This window comes from Papaver somniferum, chromosome 11, assembly GCF_003573695.1.
Source record: "Papaver somniferum cultivar HN1 chromosome 11, ASM357369v1, whole genome shotgun sequence".
NCBI lineage: Eukaryota > Viridiplantae > Streptophyta > Magnoliopsida > Ranunculales > Papaveraceae > Papaver > Papaver somniferum.
Window position 1 is genome coordinate 11,874,330 of NC_039368.1, and position 23,047 is coordinate 11,897,376.

Sequence of the window (23,047 nt, forward strand, 5' to 3'; positions counted from 1 at the left end):
CTAAAAAACTCAATTTCAAAACTTCATCAAAACCAGATTCAGTCTTAAACCTACTTGAAAACTTTGGGTTTACTAAACCCTATATCTCTAATCTCATTAAAAAGAATCCCTTAATCCTTTTATACAATCCTGAGAAAACCCTTAAACCTAAATTTGATTTTTTCAACTCTAAGGGATTTTCTGGAATTGACCTTGCAAAGTTCCTCTCCAGTAACAAACGTATCCTTGAGACTAAATCACAGAGCATAATGCTTTCTTTTGATATCCTGAAGAACATTGTTCACTGTGACAAGAGTGTAATCACCATTATCAAACGCAATGCTTAGATTTTCACGGGAAGTTTTGGTATAAAAGATGTGATGCCCAACATTCATCTATTGAGAAATGAAGGTGTCCCTCAATCCAATATTTCTAGGTTTATAATTAACCAACCGAGAATGTTTACGACAAGAACTGGTAAATTCAACGAGATTGTTGAAAAGATTAAGGGTATGGGTATCCATCCTTTTAAATGTAATTTTCTTGGAGCTATCCAGGCATTTACAGCGTTGAGCAATTCTAATTGGGAGTTAAAGATGGATTTATACAGGAGATTTGGTTTGTCTGAAGATGAAATTCATAATGCATTTAAAATCCATCCTCAGTGTATGCTTACTTCTGTGAAAAAGATAACCTCGATAATGGATTACCTGGTGAATCAAATGGGTTACAGTTCGTCTTATGTTGCCAAATACCCCTGTATTTTTTGTTATAGCTTGGAGAAGAGAATCATACCTAGGTGTTCTGTTTATAAATTGTTAACCTGCAAAGGTTTGATCAAGAATCAGTTTTCCTTAATTTCACTTCTAAATTACAATTATGAATCTTTTCTGGAGAAGTTTGTGATCAAGTTTGAGGTAGAAGCTCCGGAGCTATTGAAGATGTATCCAAGTGCAGTTAAATCTAGAGCTACCTAGTAGTACTTCTGAAGAATGTTCACAGATAATTATGGTGTAGCTTGTCTCAATTTAGAGGTATTTCTTATTCTAATGAAAATTTTATCCTTTCGTGTTAATGGTACGATATATGCATTTTGATATGTATGTAGTGTGAATTTAAGATCTGCAAAATAGTATTAAGAACCTTGCATTTCAACCTACTGTGCCCAAGATATGCCATATAATTTTGAATTATGGGTTGGGGAAGAGGTTTATTGTAAAGTTTCAATCTTCAAGGATTTGATTACCAATGAATGACGAATCTAAATTCGTAAAAGATTATGCTGTGCTAGTTCCAGAAAGTTGAGGTGCTGGAAATTAGTCCAGTGAAACAAAGCTTTTAACAAAGCTGACTGAAACAAATAACTAGTCCAGTGACTGGAGTGTGTCTGAGAGAATCACCTGTGCGTAAGCGTTTAAATCCTAGAGGAATATTTTAGTTTAGGGCCTGCTAACCACTATTTCCCCAAATTATTGCATGATCAGTTACTGGACCCAAGTGCTTGAAATAGTGACTGCAAACACAGTGACACCAGGCAACACACTATAAGCTCCGTGGATGCATTAGCTCAGCTGGCTAATGGAGATTACATATCGCATGACCGGGACACTAAACATGTTCCCTAATCTGTCCATACAAACTTAAAGGGCCACACATGCTTGAATTCTTAGCTTTTGTGCTGATAATTATGCCTTCCAAAGCTATTTGTATTAAGCATGTTGAAAATGTATTAATGTGATTAAAACTTCAGTTCATTGGCCTAGCATCTGGTTTTCTTGTTGCCTGTTTCGTTCAATGGCCTCACACCGTCACCACCAACAGCTGCAGCAACCTTCTTTAAATTCACCGGTCAGTGTCTTAGTCGTCTGTTAGTTGATTGCTGTGGTACGACATATGTTGACTTTGAATCACCCATAACATGTGGATGTTTTTCGATTTCAGTACCAGGGATCTGGTTTCGCTGGTCATCAAAATGCTGATGTAAATTCTGCAACTTATTGCATCTTGCTATTGTCTTGGGGATTTCATCAAGTCCTAATGGTTTTTAGTTACACGATTTGGGTGTTAGTTGATGTTTCTTAGTATCTTGCGGCATGGAACTGCAGGAACTTGGTTATGCTGAATCACATGTTTCGGCCAGTTCAGTTGTTGACCTTGATCGTTTCCACCAGGTATACACGATGCTAACTTATTGCTATTGGTATTGGTATGATGGAAATAATAGCTAACAGCTTCTTGTTACAGTTTCTTTGTTCGTTACCATGCAGAAGGCTGATGGTGTTTTGGTTTGGTTTATCTCTATCTTGCTTGAAACTTGCAGGGCCTTCTGGCACAGTAGTGGGCGTGGAAGAACAAACATGCAAGTTGACCCTGTAATGTTTTTATTTATCAAATTTTGATTTCCATGGCATTTGTGATGTACTTTCAAGAGCATAAGAGAAGGGATTCTGAAGCAAGATGCAGCTAAAGCTTGTCTGCTTGAAGGAGAGGAAGTCCCATGCTGCAAAGGAAATGAGTGGTGCACAAGCACAACGGTTTATGCAGAGAAATATATGATAGAGAATGCATGCTAACAAGAGCAGAAATCTTGAGGACCGGAAGCTGTCCTGTGCTGTGCTCATCTTGTACTATATGTAATGGCAATATTGTTCACTTTGGGCTTCACCCTTGACAATGTCCAGTTTTTACATTTTCAGTAAATGGAAAATTTACACAAAGTAAAGTTTCAGTAATTAGAAACCAGAGCTACAATAAAATGGTGTTCTTAATCAAACCAACCTATTAGGTAGTGACCCTACAGCTGCGACCGTTTCTGCCGGTAAGTGGAGTCAAGCTTTCCGTCCTTACCATTGATCGTTTGAAGTCTTCAACGAAAGCCAGGGGGTTGATTTGCATATGCAAATGTTGCTGGTGTAGCCAAGTCGAGTGCTGTTAGAGTTGCATTGCTGCTATCCACAGGGCTGGCTGCTTTCACGATGAAATTGTAGGCCGAGGTCTGGCCCATCAGAGTTGCTGTTCTAACTAAGTACTCACTAGTCACCACCACATACCAAAAATAGTCAATGGTCAAAACAGACTACATATTCACAGACAAATGAATATGAAAAAGAATAGTCAATGGTCAAAACAGAATACATGTTCACAGACAAATGAATATAAAATATGTAAGGTTAAAAAGGGTTTACCTATTTCCTATATCCATTTTTCCTATTTTTCATCCCTTTGACTATTTTTAGAATCAATTTATGTTTACGACCTAATCGTGATTCAAGATTTAATAATTTGAAAATAGCCTGGAACAGTGTATCATTGAGGTTATTCGGGAATGTTTTGAATTCATTATTATAGAGATACAGAACTACTGTAAACTCTAGATACAGTATGCATACCAGTTCACATATTGGGAGAATTGTTATAAATCTGGAGCCGCGATACATGTATCCAGTACATGTACCGACGTATCTTTAGTTCGGAAATGATTTTTTGGTATGCATATCCGGTATCCATACCACAAAAATCTGTTGACTCGTGAACCAGAAAGGTATGCATACCTAGTATGCAAACGGGGTTTCCAAACAAAATTGATACTCATATCCGGTATGCAAACCATAAAAGATTTGTATGTTCCTGAACATATTTTTTCTTAAGGGTATACATACCATGACAAAAAATGTTCGCGAACATGTTATAGTACACGTATCCTGTATACGTACTTACCATGTCTAATATTTTCAAATGCATTAGAAGTATCTCTACGAGATAATCAGCATTTAAATAAATCTCTAAAAACACATCTAGACATGATTGATCACATTCGTGACTGAAGATTAAAATCTTAATGTTTTATATAAAAATGGTTAAGCTTATATTTCAATTGGCTAGTTTCGGATAACCTTTATGAAAACATCATTATACATGGTTCAGTTACGGTTCATCATAACCAGAGTGTATATTCTATTATGTTAATCTCAAGTCAAGTTTTGCATCTAATGGTGATTACTGATTGTTTGATTCCAAAACTACCTTATTTTAAATCCAAAGCAACCTTGAACTTGATAGTCTATATAAGGACAACCTCAAATAAATGCGATCTTTTAATCCCCGACACCATTCATGTGTGTATTAGTTATAAACTAGAGTCGTCCTCTCCTAAAAACCCTTCTAGGGTTTAGCGACTAAAAAGACTTCACGTAGGGATTCGTGAAGCCAAGTCCAACTATTTTTATCTTGATAATTCGTGTATATGTTGTTTGATTGTTGAGTCTTTCTCCAACATACAACATAGATATAAATCGCAAAGTATCTTCGCCTCAGACTTTGTGATTCCACAAGTTTATACTTGTGAAGTAACTAATAATTTAGGATGCTCTTCAGGAGTCATAAGGCCGAATTTTGAGATTTGCTAGACTTTGTCTACTGCATTCGATTTCCTACCTCACCTTGATATTAATCGGAACGGAAATCACATATAGGCTTATCTGTGGGAGGAAGATTGGTTTAAAGTCTTCAATTGAGTTGAAACAACTCTTAGGATGTAAATGACGTCAATTAAGGGAATCAACTGCGCGGAGTTCTGCTGGGATTCAAGAGGCGTAGGGAGCGCGACTGGAGTTGAATTGTTGTGACGGTTTAATTCGGTCTCAACTACATTCCAGTCCAAAGTTTTGATAGTATGCTAAAGTCTGTAGCGGATTAATTCAGTTTGGTGTTCAATCTGGACTAGGTCTTGGGGTTTTTCTGCATTTATGGTTTCCTTGTTAACAAAATTTCTTGTGTCTGTGTTATTTATTTTTCCACATTATATTTTTTATCTTCATAATTGAAATATCACAGGTTGTACGTAAATCATTAAAAGTAGATATATCCATTGTAATTGATTGGATACGACTTGATTGATTCTTGGATATTGATCTTTGGAATCTTCCAAGTACTCTCTTACACAAATCAGATTCACGGATTAGTCTCTGTTAACATTCTAATTGTGAGAGAAAGAGATACAAATTCTGAGTATTATTTATTGATTGAGATTCATTAAGTTGAACTCTCGGAATTATATTTAGGTTTAGCCCATACATGTTGCCTAACAAAAAGTTGGTGGTGTATTTTAGTACCACCACATTTTCAGCTATATGTGGTCACTCGGAAATCCTGTCTTGTTATCAACATGACAAAGTATATTTTCAATGGATTTGTATGAAGAAGGAGTTAATCAAATTTATCTAGGAGGACTAGGTAAGAAGACTGGATTTGAAGCTAAAGAAATAGAACTCTTATTATCACATGCGAGAACAAGATGACTAGTTATGTAAATACGTAAATCTTTATGCAACTGACATATACAAATGAGTTCAACAATTTTTGAGGCAAAAGCTCTACATTCATCTTCATTAGAGCTTATTGAAATCGTTGGCTGCTTCTTTAGAGATCATAAAATGGAATTATCACTGAACAAAATAAAGTATCCACTAACAGACCTTCTAGTATGTGGATATGCATCCCAATCAACATCAGTATAACCATAAATAACAACCGTACCTTTAGTGAAATACAGACCATGACCAAGTGTACCTTTTATATACCTAAGGATTCTCTTAGCTGCAGTTAAATAAACAGAGCTAGAAGAATGAATAAATTGACAAACTTAATTTACGGCATAAGCTATTCCATATATGGACCAAGTTAAATATTCATGAGAATTGACTAAAAATCGATATACGGTTGGATTTGAAAGTACTTCACTATTATTAGCACTCCTTCTTGTACCTGGTGGACAAGGAGATGTACATGCCTTCGAAACCAACATATTATACTTCTGCAAAATATCTAGTGCATATTTATTTTGTTAAAGAAACAAGTTATTCTTATTCATTTTTAACTTCTAAACCCAGAAAATAGTGAAGTTGATCAAGTTCTTTAACAAGATTATTTTTTTATTGAAGTAAGGAATCAAAAAATCACAATAATCAATAGGATTCCTGGTAATAATATTATCATCATAACCAGGGACGGACCCAGAAATCTTTATAGGGTAGGGCTAAAATATTATTAGTCGTCAATGCGGTCGAAGGCCGCGCCAATTTTTTTGCAACGAGTTAGATAAATAATGGTTAAATGGAATTTGTCTGTAAAGTACTAGATAAATAGATAAGTACAACTTTAAAAACTGCAAAATTTTAACTTCGAAAAGCTATTAGACAAAGAAATTTATGGTTTATAAAAGAAAAATGAAAAAGTAAATGGATGTGACAAATAAAATTTTATGTTTTAGACAAGATTTGGGGCTAAAAATTATTTGTACTACACTACAAGGATTAATTAGAAATAACGATTGGCTAACTACTAATTTTTAGAAACAAAGGTGGGCTAATTACTATTTTTAAGAAACTGTGTGTAAAAAAATTTTGACTAGCTAAAATTAGGGACGGGCTATAGCCCGGGTTAGCCCCTTGCTAGGCCCGTCCCTGATCACAATATGCAAGAAACATTGTCATTATTGAACCCACTTTCTGAATAAACAAAGAAGTATCTTCCATAGATGATTTAAACTTCAAACTTTGAACGACCTCTGCAAGTTTCTCTTACCAAGCTTTTCAGGAGATTCTTTTAAGACGTAAAGAGACTTTTGTACTCTACATACATAATCTGGGTGATCTTTATCTTGGAGTTGTACCATATAAACTTGTTCTTCTTCTAACGTACCATGAATAAAAACAGTATTTACATCAAGTTGTTTCAGTGACCAGTTATAATTTACTACTATAGAAAGTACAATTCTAGTTTTAGTAGGTTTCACAACGGGGTTGAATTTTTTTTTGTGTAGTTAAAGCCTTCTAATTGATGAAACCATTTTCTTGCCAATTAATCTAAATTTGTATTTATCAATAGTACAATCTGGTTTATTTTTAATTCAGCACACTTTACATCTTAGTAGGTTTTGTGAAGGATAGGGTGGTACTAAAATCCAACTTCCGGCAACAATTGGTGTTTTTGTTTCTTTAATCATAACATACATCTAGTTTAGGTCTCTATGAAAGCTTGTGCAAAGAAAGTTGGAATTTTAGACAATATAGTAGCAAGAAGGGTAGAGGAATAATATGCTTAACAGAGAAATAAGTTTTAGGTTTGAAAGTATTATCTTTAGCTCCAGTGATCATTGAGTGACCAGAAGTATTAGAAGAAAAAATAATATTTGTTGTATTCATAAGTTTAGCAGAAGTGGAAATATGAATGTAGCAGAAGTGACATTACCCATACTGAAAAAGCGGGGGTCTAACAGCACCACCCAATATTTCGCTTAGAAATCTGTATAGACAAACTCGAGTATACTTTTAAGAGAATCAACAAGACTCAATCAATTAAAAGTATATTAACGAGTTTATATCTCTCTTCTTGATTTGATTTACTCAAGCAAGAACTGCGAGTTCTAATCAAATACAAGGAATAACTTGGATGGTACCAAAGACTAATATCCAAGGGTCAATCAATATCAATCAACAACCAAAGGTCGGATTTCCAATTGATTGATTCAAATGCACAACCTATATTATTTAAATTATATAAACAAATATAATGCGGAAATAGAAATAACACAGACACCAGAAATTTTGTTAACGAGGAAACCGCAAATTCAGAAAAACCCCAGGACCTAGTCCAGATTGAACACACACTATATTAAGCCTCTACAGACAATATCCTAATCCAAGCTAACTTCGGACTGGACTGTAGTTGAACCCCAATCAGTCTCCCACTGATCCAAGGTACAGTTGTACTCCCTACGCCTCTGATCCCAGAAGGATACTGGGCACTTGATTCCCTTAGATGATCTCACCCACAACTAAGAGTTGCTACGACCCAAAGTCGAAGACTTGACAATAAACAAATCTGTCTCACACAGAAAAGTCTATCAAAAGATCAATCTGTCTCCCATAGATAAACCATAAAAGGTTTTGTTCTATCTTTTGATAATAATCAAGGTGAACAGGAACCAATTGATAATCCGATCTTATATTCCCGAAGAACATCCTAGAGTTATCAATCACCTCACAACAATCTTAATCGTATAATAGCGAAACAAGATGTTGCGGAACCACAAACAATGAGACGAAGATGTTTGTGATTACTTTTTATATCTTTCCTATCGGAGATATCAATCTCAATCCAATCAATGTGATCCTACTCGTACGATAGAAGATGCAAGATAAGATCACACAACTATGATAAAATTAGTATCGGTCTGGATTCACGATCCCAATGAAGTCTTTAAGTCGTTAACCTGATTTTAGAAGAAGAAAACCAAAGGTTAAAGGAGAACCGACTCTAATATGAAAACTAGTATCACACGTGAGGTGTGGGGATTAGTTTTGCACAGATACTAGAGTTCCGCTTATATAGTCTTTCAAATCAGGGTTTGCAATTAAGTTACCTTGGTAACAAAGAAATCAATATCCACCGTTAGATGAAAACCTGATTTAGATTCAAGCTAATATTTCTCAACCGTTAGATCGAAAACTTATCTTGTTACACACACTTGAAAATGCACGCTTCTAGGTTTGTTAACCGTACCCAAACGTATGCACTTGTTGGTTCAACAATAGTTAACCAAAAGGTTAGCCATATAAGCATTTCATATCAACCATGTTCTTCTTCACCATAACTAGTTCAAATGATTTCAAATGAACTAGTTAGAGAGTTGTTCAATTGCAAGGAAATATCATGTACTACACAAGACACAATTGAAGCAAAGATGATTTGATTCACTTGAATCGGTTCATGAACTTTTTATCGCCACGGTTTGCAAACTGCATTCCTTAGTCTTTTTAAGTTTAAGTTCGGAAATCATCTTCAGATATATAACCTTCTCAAGTTTGCAGACTATGTTCGCGGACTTAAGTTACCGAGCAGAGTTTACAAATTCCAGTAGAAATTCTCGGGTATGAGAACTTCTCCGATTCGCGGACTGGGTTCGTGGACTGAGTTCGCGGACTTAGTTACACGCAAGTAGTTTGTTAACTCCAGCAGAAATTCTCGGGTTTGAGAACTTCGGCAGTTCGCGTACTTGGCTCACGCCATTCTTCTGGTTCTCTTGATCAACAAAGTTTGCAAACATTGGTTCACGGAATAGGACTTATACATAAATGTGTTTCCACAACAATGCTTATGTTCACCATTGGTTATGTAATCTAAACTCTCATTTTAATCATTGAAACATTCTTAGAGGACGTTATATAGTTGTTACACCATTTCTCGTCAAAGCAATTTTCAAGATGATTGAAACATATCATGACTTTCGTCACATGGTAAAGATAAACTTGGTTAAAGCGAAAATCTTACCAACTCATATTTCGAGATATAGATAGGTGAGGTATACTCGGCTTGAAATACCAAATGTGTATAATCAAAGTCTATATATATATAGCATACGACTTCTAGTCTCAAAGAGTAGGAGATAGAGTAGATAGACTTTTGAGTGATAGATAAGTTCAAGTCTTCACATACCTTTTTGTCGAGAAGTTCCAACGGTTCCTTGAGTAGTTCTTCTACTTGTATGATGAATCGCCATGAAGTCCTTGATCTCAACTACACTTTCTATCCTAGTCCGAGACTTAGCTATAATAGACTAGAAATCAAGACTTATAGTTTTGATCACTAACATTGACAAACATGCTTGAGATAGCAACGCATGCGAGTTCGATCGAGCAATGCTCTAACAATCTCCCCCTTTGTCAATTTTAGTGACAAAACTATCAATACATATGGAATACAAAAAAAAAGAAACATTAGTAGCTCATATTCCACATGTCTAATCTTCAACATTCCTCGAAATCTTCGTCACTTCCAAATACTCCAATGATCCCAAAGGTTGTAAGTTTAGCTTCACCGTTGTTGAAGATCCGTAGCTATAACAATGAGAAAACATAGTTCTCGATCATTGTTATACAGTGTCATAGTATTATTACACATCGTCAAAGTTCAATTGTATCACAACTTCAACAATAATATTATGGTGATATGTATCACTCCCTCTTAGTCAATACTCCATCTTACATGGAAACCACTCCCCCTTACAGAATGATCCAAAAACTATATGTATTTGTAGTATGAACTACATATTAATTCTCCCCCTTTTTGTCAATAAAATTGGCAAACCTACAAGAAAGGGATCATAATGAAATTTCCGAGAGAGACATTTCATGACAAAAGGAAAAAAATACATACCAACTAATTTAGATGTAATCATTAAGCCGAAGCTAAATGCATTCAACAAGGAGTTTAAAGATACAAGATAACCCCTCTAAAATTCCACAGCCGACACCCCTCAAGATATGACCGTTAAGCACAAGTTCAAAAGAACTCTCCCCCATTTGATGTCATTCCCGAAAGAACAACAAGAGCGACCTTAATTTCGAAAGAAAAGAACGGTTTTTATTGGACACAAAAAACCATGAGAATGATTTCCTATATCCAAAAACTCAATCAAATTAATCACAAGTAAACCCATGATTAATTTAATCGAAGTACGCAATCAACTTAAACACAAAAAGTGATCAATTCAATTGATTATGCTCAACATAAGAGAACTTATGGAGACACAAAAATACTCAACTAGATTAATTTCAAGAGAACCCATAATTAATCTAATTGGAATACACAACCAAATTAATCACAAAAATAATCAATTTAATTGTCAATTTTTTTGCTCAACATAAGAAAAACTTACGGAGAAATAACTAAATAACCAAACAAGATGATTAATTTAGTTCAATATGCTCGACATAACATATCTCACGGAACAACAAGTAAGCTAAAAAATCAACTTGGTTGTATAATGATCAACATAACATACATTATGCGGCCTCACAGTAGTACATAAAATATGGATCAGGGATGATCAATACTGTGGAATACACAAGGATTCATTCTATTTTCCACCACTATTTGCATAACGATATTAATAGACATAATCCTTGAAAACAAAAGATTTTAAACTATCTTCCATCAAATATTTGACAACATAGGCTTAACTTTTGTATTTGTCAAAAGTCCATTCATTCTTTTATCAATACGTGAATACCGATCACGAACGACTTTACTTTTGACAAAGTATGGGACGAACATAGTTCACGGACATAAACACCAATATCCCGTAATAAATTGCAATATAACAAATCATAAAGATTAATACTGGAAAAACATCATCTTCCAAATAGTTTTTATAATTTAAACCAATAAACCTAAAAAAAAGAACAAGAAGATGAAAAATAATAACTATGTGTAGTCACAATCATTGTTATTCAAAGCACTAGTTATTCTTCCAACTAAATCAAAAAGAAGACATACTAGGCAACATAAATAAAACTCAGTTTTCCTTGATGATTTCATACCTCTGGAATGGTCCATCGAAATAGGAATCACTAATATCCTTGATCTTGTTGATCGTAGATCCCATGTTCATGAGTTAGAACGTTAGTTTTTCGATCAACGATGCGAGCAAAATGTCGATCCTTAGCACAGTGAAGAATAACTTTCTTCTGATTCCTGATCAAGATAGTTAGAGTACCAAGGATTCTTGTTTGTCCATCAATGAGCTGGTTTAACTGCAGTTGAAGGTTAGCAATTTCGCTCTTTACTTCTTTCTGAACGAGAATTAAATCCTTTAAAGATTCTTCAATCCAAGAGTTGTACTCTTTCCTTTCAAGCATCTATTTCAGGATAAACTCTTGAGCTGAATTACTTCCTTTGAGATCTTTCTCCATAGTAGAGTTAACTTCTTCTTTGGGAACCGTATTCATAGAGTTCCTTTATCGTAAGATACGCACAGAGGAAAAACAACTAAATACTTGAGTGTCTCTCAAACATCATCCTTGTGTCTCTCAAGTTAGATACATTGATGGAGCCTTCTACTACTAGATAGCAAAGGGAGACGTTGTCTCACCATAGGTGTTGAGAGTATACTTGTGATTTCCATTTGGATATTTGACCTCAATATTTCTTGTCTTCCCTTGACTGCTTCCAATTTTAGGGAAATTTTTCACAGCCCTTCTTGAAAGCTCTGATGAAGAAATTTTCTGATTACTGAGTCTAGGACCTCTAGAAATCGGTTCTAAAGGATTTTCCAAAATGGGTCTCCATACTCTAGACTTAGACTTACCAGAGTTGTTCTTATAAGCACAGAAAATCCTTTCATTAGAAGCACAAGGATTTATTCCACTAGAATTCACAAGCGTCCTGTAATGATTTCTAGGGAAGAGATCTTTTTTATAAGTTGTCTGGTTTCCTTTGGACATAAGGTTCACTGCTGTAGTCGACTGGCTGTTTGTTCCATTGACAGTGAAACGAAGCAAATTGTGAAGTTTAGCTATTTGTTTCCTCCTGTCAAACCAATGGATAGCATAGTGATTCCTTTTTCTACAGAAAGTACAGGTTCGTGGAGGAGAAGCAAAAATCGGCATCTGTTTTAACTTCACAGCCCTATGAGAAGATGGTAAGTTATGAAAACTTTTCTCCACACAATATTCTCCTGGAGAGTATTTCTTCATGTACTGTATGTCAGGAACAATTTGAACAGAAGAATTTCTCCTTAGGACAGAGTTATCCTTTTCCAACGACTTGCACTGTTCATGGGATAGTGAAAGGGATGCTTCTAGTTTCTCTTTTTCAACATGAAGTCTATCAAGATCAGATGAATGCGTCTTGATCATACGTTTCTCTCTAATTGAGCCTTCTTTGACCATCTTTTCGAGAACACTAATTTTTTCACGCTGTAAATTAGTTTCTTGAAGGAGTTTCTCAATATCCTTAGATAAGGACTCAATAATGTTATAGAGTACACGTTCTCGATCAATAGACTTTTCAAATTCATCGATGACTTGATCATGATTCTGAAGATCAACAAATTCAGTAGAATTTTTTGAGATTCTGGTGAACTCCATTTTAGCTTTTGCCATTGTGTCCAATGTCTCATTGGAGGAAGAGTGATCAACAAAAGATGAGACAATCTTCTTACCTCGGGATTCAGAAGAATCAACTAAGGAGCAATCCTTTGAGGTATTCCCGAGAAAACTGAAATAGTTGAAAGCTTTAGGAGGCATATTGGTATTTGTAAGAGATTCTGTCCTAAGACTCAGATTGCTACAAACACAGACTTGTAAGGTCTTAAACGTGTTTGCCTGCCCTGATACAAATTGAAAAACCGGGGGTCTAACAACACCATCCAATATTTCGCTTCGAAATCTGTATGGACAAACTCGAATATACTTTTAAGAGAATCAACAAGACTCAATCAATTAAAAGTGTATCAACTAGTTTATATCTCTCTTCTTGATTTGATTTACTCAAGCAAGAACTGCCAGTTCTAATAAAAAACAAGGAATAACTTGGATGGTACCAAAGACTAATATCCAAGGATCAATCAATATCAATCAACAACCGAAGGTCGGATTTCCAATTGATTGATTCAAACGCACAACCTGTGTTATTTCAATTATATAAAAAAATATAATGCGAAAATAGAAATAACACAGACACCAGAAATTTTGTTAACGAGAAAACCGCAAATGCAGAATAATCCCAGGACGTAGTCCAGATTGAACACGCACTATATTAAGCCGTTACAAACACTAGCCTACTCCAAGCTAACTTCGAACAGTAGTTGAACCCCAATCAGTCTTCCAATGATCCAAAGTACAGTTGTACTCCCTACGCCTCTGATCCCAGCAGGATACTGCACACTTGATTCCCTTAGCTGATCTCACCCACAACTAAGAGTTGCTACGACCCAAAGTCGAAGACTTGACAATAAAAAAATCTGTCTCACACAGAAAAGTCTATCAAAAGATCAATCTATCTCCCATAGATAAACCATAAAAGGTTTTGTTCTGTCTTTTGGTAATAATCAAGGTGAACAGGAACCAATTGATAATCCGATCTTATATTCCCGAAGAACAGCCTAGAGTTATCAATCACCTTACAACAATCTTAATCGTATAGTAGCGAAACAAGATGTTGCAGAATCACAAACAATGAGACGAAGATGTTTGTGATTACTTTTTATATCTTTCCTATCGGAGATATCAATCTAAAGCCAATCAATGTGAAACTACTCGTACGATAGGAGATGCAAGATAAGATCACACAACTACGATAAAATTAGTATCGGTCTGGCTTCACAATCCCAATGAAGTCTTTTAAGTTGTTAACCTGGTTTTAGAAGAAGAAAACCAAAGGTTAAAGGAGAACCGACTCTAGTATACAAACTAGTATCACACGTGGGGTGTGGGGATTAGTTTTGCACAGATACAAGAGTTCCACTTATATAGTCTTTCAAATAAGGGTTTGCAATTAAGTTACCTTGGTAACAAAGCAATCAATATCCACCTTTAGATGAAAACCTGATTGAGATTCAAGCTAATATTTCTCAACCCTTAGATCGAAAACTTAGCTTGTTACACACACTTGAAAATGCACGCTTCTAGGTTTGTTAACCGTACCCAAACGTATGCACTTGTTGGTTCAACAATAGTTAACCAAAAGGTTAGCCATATGAGCATTTCATATCAACCATGTTCTTCTTCACCATAACTAGTTCAAATGATTTCAAATGAACTAGTTAGAGAGTTGTTCAATTGCAAGGAAATCTCATGTACTACACAAGACACAATTGAAGCAAAGATGATTTGATTCACTTGAATCGATTCATGAACTTTTTATCGCCACGGTTTGCAAACTGCATTCCTTAGTCTTTTTAAGTTTAAGTTCAGAAATCATCTTCAGATATATAACCTTCTCAAGTTTGCAGACTATGTTCGCGGACTTAAGTTACCGAGCAGAGTTTACAAATTCCAGTAGAAATTCTCGGGTATGAGAACTTCGCCGGTTCGCGGACTGGGTTCGTGGACTGAGTTCGCGGACTTAGTTTCACGCAAGTAATTTGTCAACTCCACCAGAAATTCTCGGGTTTGAGAACTTCGGCAGTTCGCGGACTTGGCTCACGCCATTCTTCTGGTTCTCTTGATCAATAAAGTTCGCAAACTTTGGTTCAGGGAACATGACTTATACATAAATGTGTTTCCACAACAATGTTTATGTTCACCATTGGTTATGTAATCTAAACTCTCATTTCAATCATTAAAACATTCTTAGAGGACGTTATATAGTTGTTACACCATTTCTCGTCAAAGAAATTTTCAAGATGATTGAAACATATCATGACTTTCGTCACATGGTAAAGATAAACTTGGTTAAAGCCAAAATCTTACCAACTCATATTTCGAGATATAGATAGGCGAGGTATACTCGGCTTGAAATACCAAATGTGTATAATCAAAGTCTATATATATATAGCATACGACTTCTAGTCTCAAAGAGTAGGAGATAGAGTAGATAGACTTTTGAGTGATAGATAAGTTCAAGTCTTCACATAAATTTTTGTCGAGAAGTTCCACCGGTTCCTTGAGTAGTTCTTCTACTTGTATGATGAATCTCCATGAAGTCCTTGAGCTCAACTACACTTTCTATCCTAGTCCGAGACTTAGCTATAATAGACTAGAAATCAAGACTTATAGTTTTGATCACTAACATTGACAAACATGCTTGAGATAGCAACACATGCGAGTTCGAATGAGCAATGCTCTAACACATTCAATTAACAGTAGTAATAGAGCTCTTGTAAGTAACTTTGTCAATTAAAAGTTCTGAAAATTGTAGAATAAAATTGTCAGAGTGAGATGGTGTTGTATGATAGACGCATTTATGTGTCTATTTTGTTCTCAATGTTCTGTATTGTTAGACTCGATTAAGTACTTATTGTGTTATTTTGTGTTCTTGTAGGAAATTTTAGAGAAATAAGCCCTTGCGGCGAAATGGGCTCAAAAAGCAGTGTTTTACACCCCAGAGAAATGTACCGTAGGCACCCCAGAAATGCACCGGAAGCGTCCCAGAAATGTCCCGGAGGAACCCATAAAAATTACTATTTCCATTCCAATTGATATTCGCACCCCAGCACTCTGGATAAGGGGCACGTTCTTCAACAATTTGAATTTGTGTTTTTGGCAGGAAATGAAGTTTTCAACTGGCAGAATTTTGATTGTCAAAATGAATGAGTAAGAGTGCGATTCAATCGCTGAAAATTGGCAGAAAGATGTGATTTGGCATAAGGAACAATGTTTGGGTGGTGGTTTCGATCAAATTTGACTGGAATACGTGTTTTGATTCTCGAGTTCAAAACAGGGCAAGCATGCACTGGAGGATGATAATCACGCGTCATGGAGAGTTATGGACGTGTTCTGATGATGTGGAACCGCAATTAGCGATAGTTTTCAGGAAACTAGGTAAGGGAATGCTTTTCTTGTCCATTTTCTTGGTTCACTGCAGTTTCCTATGGTCAGCTCTTTTTGGTTTTGAAGACCCACAATTATTTCGACTGTTACTTTATGGTTCGAGTTGCCCAATCCTTTTCTAAGTCTGGATGAAGACTTTAAACTTATCAATTCTTGGGAGGTAACCCAATCTCATGCAACACGGTAATATCCTTCCTTAACTCTTTTGCTTCAAATAGTAACCGTTTCTCCTTGTTCATGCTTTTAGTTTCATCTTTAGAACATTGAGGACAATGTTAGATTTAAGTTTGGGGGTATGGGAGAAACTTTTTAGTTGCAATTAGTAAACTCCAGAGCCTAGAAATTTATGCCTATTAAGGTTTGCACTAACCAATCTAAGTGGATGGGAACATCGTGGTTATAGGAGTTGAGGAACCAATCTGATTAGATGGAAACATCGAAAGAGTCTATTCATAAAAGCACAGAGCTCAGGTGTTAGAAATAACATGATAGTTGTACCATATCTCGTTGAGTCCTTTTCATTTTTATTTTTATTTTATTCAGTTTAAACTATGTTTCTATAAGTGATTAGGTGGGGCACACGATTCAAGTTGTTACCACTGCTAGGGTGAATTAGAGTGACTGAGTTACTAAAAAAAAAAAAGACCGGACCAGTTAGACCAATCGGAATAAGTATTAACACTTGGATAGCAATATGCGTGTGTTCTCCCTGTTTCCATCGCCTAAGAAAGCGTGGAATGCAGGACCCATGGGAACTATCGTGTAATCTGCTGACAAGAAGAATGCGCTTGGATCAAAAAGATCTATTCATGCCGTTAAGTTAAAAATAAATAAAAATGGTTATTGTTCTGTGTAGTCAACTGCTGGTTCCCTTGTATTTGCCAGTTTGTTGATCTAGATTTAAGTTATTGACCACTGGTTCCCTTGTATATTCCAGTTATGTTGATATTAGTCAGACCGGTATCTCAGTCCATTAAGATAGGTTCATTCTGGCAGTGGCCTTCAGACAGATATGTGAAACATCGATCATTTGGTTAACATCAAAACCATCTACATTTTTCTATTTCCATCTCCTTTTTCTATCCATATGATTAGTTTGACTCCGAATATGATGTCCATAGTGCAACTATCTGAGTAGAGCTCTGTCACTTTATATGAATTTTAGTATGCTTGAGTGCAAACTCGTGTACATCAATTGGAATTTCGCATCAGGGTTCTTCCTCCCATAAGCAATAAGTATGCCAACCAATGAGGTTCCTTAGTGCCTTCCAAGGTTCTGCGTAGATAGCTAGGGTATGGAGTAAAGTTTTTGTGGGTACACCTCTGGTAAACCCTCCGGAGACAACACTCCGCTACTATAGCCACCTAGAGGTTCAAATGATTTTCCTTTCTAGAATAAATTTGCTCGAGTACTAGCAAATAATAAGTTTGAGGGTATTTGATAGACGCATTTATATGTCTATTTTGTTCTCAATGTTCTGTATTGTTAGACTCGATTAAGTACTTATTGTGTTATTTTGTGTTCTTGTAGGAAATTTTAGAGAAATAAGCCCTTGCGGCGAAATGGGCTCAAAAAGCAGTGTTTTACACCCCGGAGAAATGTATCGTAGGCACCCCAGAAATGCACCGGAAGCGTCCCAGAAATGTCCCGGAGGAACCCAGAAAAATTACTATTTCCACCCCAATTGATATTCGCACCCCAACACTCTGGATAAGGGGCACCTTCTTCAACAATTTGAATTTGTGTTTTTGGCGGGAAATGAAGTTTTCAACTGGCAGAATTTTGATTGTCAAACTGAATGGGTTAGAGTGCGATTCAATCGCTGAAAATTGGCAGAAAGATGTGATTTGGCATAAGGAACAAAGTTTGGGTGGTGGTTTCGATCAAATTTGGCTGGGATACGTGTTTTGATTCTCGAGTTCAAAACAGGGCAAGCATGCACTGGAGGATGATAATCATGCGTCATGGAGAGTTATGGACGTGTTCTGATGATGTGAAATTGCTCGAGCATCACTTTGAGTCCTGAAGAATCGATTTGGAGCGTGGAGGGAGGATGTTTACGCAAGAAATTCCCAGTTTGGTAAGAAAATATTCGGAAAATATTGTTATTCACTGCCCGCATAATGAAGAATTATATTGGAGTTATTGGCGAGATTTGGAGCTGTTGTTGGGTATAAATAGGCTCTTTGGGTCTACTAGAGAGGGTGTCGAGAGTTTTGGGAGTCGATAGGAGGGCCAGAGAAGCAGAAATCAAGAGTTTTCAGAACTCTCCTGCTGTTGCTGCTGCTGATGAAGAACGTGAAGAACACGAAGAACGGACCTTCCAGAGCAGTCGTTCTTCAACTATAACAGCGACAGCGGAACGTGGGTCGTAGTTTTCCAACGACTACAGCAGTTAAGAGATATCGTTCTTTGTAACGGGTTATGCAACGATTATAAACGTTGCAAACACCTGATTTTCACCATTTTCTCTCCGTTTCATCATTGTGAACCATTTTTGAGCCATAATAAATTATTTTGAGAGCATTTTTACTATGATGAGTTAATTCCCTCGTAACCAAGGCAATGGAGGAAGCTATTCACGCAACATAAATGGGTAACTATTTCATTTAATTATATAATTCACCTAATCGTTGCTTTTGTTGAGTTTTAAATTGTTTGAATGATTGTCTTAATTATTTGTTATTCAGTTTGATAGGTTATGCTTGGTTTAATATCTTGATAATCTATGCTTAAGGTTTACAAATAATGTTTGAGAATCTGTATGATTGATAGTGAATTAAAGATAAAAGAGGACTTAAGAATTGAATAGAGTTTTGAAATATTTATCATTCAATTTTGCGTAATAGTGGAATCTAGTGTCTTGGTTACCTCTCGCACCCATTGTTAATAATTTTGTATATAATTTATTAAACCTTTAAATTTAATCTTCACAAGTCCGAGAGTTTGAACCTCCCTACTACAACCCACGAAAAATCATTTATCATTGTATGAGGAAAATCTTATTCATTAAACGCCGCATGTCTTGAGATATATAATCTACCAGTATATGTATCCATACACATGTATCCCTTGTGAGAAGAATTATAAAGAAAATACAAGTTTTACTTCCGGGTTGTAACTTTGTTGTAGTATAAGGTCGTAATCAACGGAAGCATAATCGCCCAAAGCATTTAATAATAATAATAATCTGAGTTTCTTTGAAATAAGACTCGATAGGGAGAAATAAATTACTAGAATTTTGCAGGTAGTCTATTTATAAAAATATTGGCACATTGAAGTGCATCTACCAAGAACTAATGTGATAAGCCTGACTGAAATAGAAAACTCGAGTAATAATGCTTGTCTTTTGACAATGGCATACAATTTTATTATGGTGTATGAGGGTAGGTCAGTTCATGCCCAATACCATTTAAAGATAAAAAAAAACTAACTCATTATTCACAAACCTCATCTACTATATTGACATAATACTTATATCCTAACATACAAGTAGTAGAAGCCGGACTTCAAAGATCTAAATGAAGTAACTGGAATTGATATATGGAACCCGGGCCAGACATTGCAAAGGGATGTTTATGAATTCTATCTAGTGTATACATTCATTACAAAAAAAAATTCTTATTACAAATATTAGGTATCTGTAAAGTTTTACCGATTCTAGATAAAGACTGATTAGATGGATGTCCTAATCTTTTGTGCCAAATCTCAGCAGTATAACTTTGACACAAGATAAAGGAGTTGGTGTTAATTTGTTAAATTTTTGGTTGATTTTGTACTACATTGGGCATAATATGTTTTCAGTTGTCCCTTGAAAAATAGTCCTCTCCAACTTGAGACCCTTGATATAATAAACATTGGAATAAAAAGTCATAGAACAACCATTATCTCTAGAAAATCTATGGATTGATATAACAATGTGAAAGATACTAAAAACATGAAATATGTTGCTCAATTTCAACACATGATTTGGTAGTATAACATTAGTATTTACACAATGAAAAATGAACACACCTTCACCAAAAGCAGTAGCAATGCTGTTTGAACCAGTATAGTGCGAAGCAATTTGAATACTTTTCATATTTGAAGTAAGATGATTTTTGGCTCCTGAATTAAAAAAACAAGTACTTTAACCAAAAATACCATCTTAAAAAGTATATACCATCATAGAAGCAACATTTAATGGATTCTCATAACCTTGATAAGTAAAATTAGTTCTTTTTATACATTCGCATGCCCAAATTCAATGCATATTTGACAGTTGTCATTTCATTTGAAGTTCATGGAGGAAACTGAACACTGTTGAGATTAATAAATCCATTTCCTGGATTGCAACCACAACCACCATCTCTACCATATGAATTGAGAAATTGATTTATTCTTCTTCCCCTAAAATTATTAAATCAACCTCTTCCAGAGTTACACTGACAATTGTGGTTCTGAGATGAATCAGATGAGGAGTGTGAAGTAAAATTAGTATCGGCTACCGAATCTTTGGAATTATCTTCAGCAATAGTGTTTTTTTTTTGAATCAGAAATCATAATTTTTTTACTTAGAAGAAGATTATGAAGATTACGAAAATTAACAGGTGGATTTTTTAATATTATGATAGTACAGAAAGCAACATATTCAGTAGGTAAACCTTTAAGAGTGGATACAAAAAGATTTCTATCACTAATTACAGATCCATAATCAGTAAAATAATCCCTAATTTTAGAAATTTCAGTCATATAAAAAGTAACATAAGCAGTAATTAGTTTCATATTATGAAACTTTGTTGTTAATTGAACAACATGAGTTGCTGATGAAGTACCAAATATATCTTGAAGGTTATCTTACAATTCTCTAAATGTGTTAGAACCATCAAAATGGGAAATACCACGCGGCGAGATCGGATGTTAATGAGTAACAAGATCGTATTATTTGGGTAGTACGGGCGCCCATTGTGGTGAATTATTCTGGACATGGTGTATCTCCAGTTACATATCCAAAAACATGACATCTCTTTAAACCTAGAGTGCTTAGAATTTTCCATGTCTGATAATTGTCTTCTTGGAGATTTATTGAAATAATACTGGACACTGTATTAAGAGAAATTCAGAGAATTGAAGTTGAATCTACGTTTCTTACAATGATTAAAGAAATTGAAGAAATAAAAAATCTCGGGTTATAAGATTTTAGAGAAGAATGAAGTGAACCCTAGTAAAAAGTCAAACAAATCTTGAAGATGATTTACTGAAGGTAGGATAAATGATCGAGAAAGGTTGAAAACCCTAATTCTAGTGGAAGAGAATCAGATGATGTTTCATTAAAATCAATTGCAAAGTTATTGCACACTTTTATACAGAGAGAATACACGTAACATAACTTATATTGGTGTTATTAAGGTGTAAGAATACAACAACAAACCATTCGACACGATATTCACTATTATTTCCTTTACTAGTATTAATTTATGCAGTTTGAGTTACAAAATTATATTATAACAAATATATTCGTAATATTTTAAGGTATTTTGTGTATATGTTAATACTAATATGTCACATGTGTTAGAAATATAGACAATGTATTAAAAACATTAAAAAAAAATTCATTAGGTTCACTTTTAAGAATATTTGAGGAGTCTTTCTTAGACAATTTTGTGATCAAGTTTCAAATATAAGCTCCGTAAGTGTGTGTTGAAGATGTATCCAAGTACAGTAAAATATAGAAATACCTAGTAGTGAAGGATTTTAAAGATAAATATGGTGTAGATTGTCTCAACTAAGGTATCGAACTTGAGATCCTTTATTTTATTTGACATTACCTATTTTCCTGTTGTTAGAGTTTATGACTATATGGGTATAATGATATATTTTGACATTACCTATCTTACCTTTGCCAATTTTATTGACAAAAATGGGGAGAATTATTTAGTAGCTTCGCACTACATACATATGGTTTAAGGATCATTACGTAAACGGGAGCGAATCAATAATCTATAGGTTTTACTTTTTATGCAAAAGATGTAAGTATTAATAAAGGGGGAGACAGATCACCGTAGTATTACTTCAAAGTTGGGATACAGTTGAGCTTTGAAGAAGATAATAATACTATGTTCCGTATAACAACGATTGAGAATATTTATTTTCAAAGTTGTTATCGCTACGGATCTTCAACAACAACGATGCTGAGTTGAACACGTTCAGAATCATTGCAACTTGAAATAACAAAGAATTCAAGGAGTTGAAGAAACCAACGAAATCAAGGCATGATGGCTTCGAGGAGTTTTCAAAGCTTTATTTTTTCATCCATGTGTATTGATAAGTTTTGTCACTAAAATTGACAAAGGGGGAGATTGTTATAGAATTGCTCGGTCGAACTTACAAGTGTTGCTATCTCAAGCTTTTGTCAAAACTATATCATGATTTCTATTATACAATTAGTTAAGTCTTGGACTGGGATAGAGGTACAGTTGAGATATGGACATTATGGAAGTCATCATTACGTTCTACCGTTTGAAGGCGAAGATCAACCGAAGATTTTGGAGAACTTTTTCAACAAAAGGTAAGTGAAGGCTGAACCACCTATATCTCAAGTTATATTCATCTTTCTATCTATGAGACGAAGTCGCATAACTAATTAGACTATCATGCATAGACAAGAATTTCGAGTCAAGTTTATCTTGATAATTAGTTTTCGAAATATAATGACTAAGCTTAATGAACACTTTTTCATACTTGATGAAATTCG

At 35.1% G+C, this 23,047-nt stretch overlaps 1 protein-coding gene across 1 annotated transcript; it reads left to right on the plus strand.

Annotated features, from left to right (window-relative positions):
* The first annotated feature begins 437 nt into the window (after window positions 1–437).
* On the plus strand, window positions 438–956 carry LOC113324109. Its single transcript, XM_026572445.1, has one exon. The coding sequence runs from the start codon at window positions 438–440 to the stop codon at window positions 954–956; it is 519 nt and encodes a 172-aa protein (XP_026428230.1).
* Window positions 957–23,047: the final 22,091 nt, after the last annotated feature.

What these genes read in the sequence shown, in the direction of transcription:
- LOC113324109 (XM_026572445.1), top strand. Translation starts at nt 438, where the DNA reads ATGTTTACGACAAGAACTGGTAAATTCAACGAGATTGTTGAAAAGATT.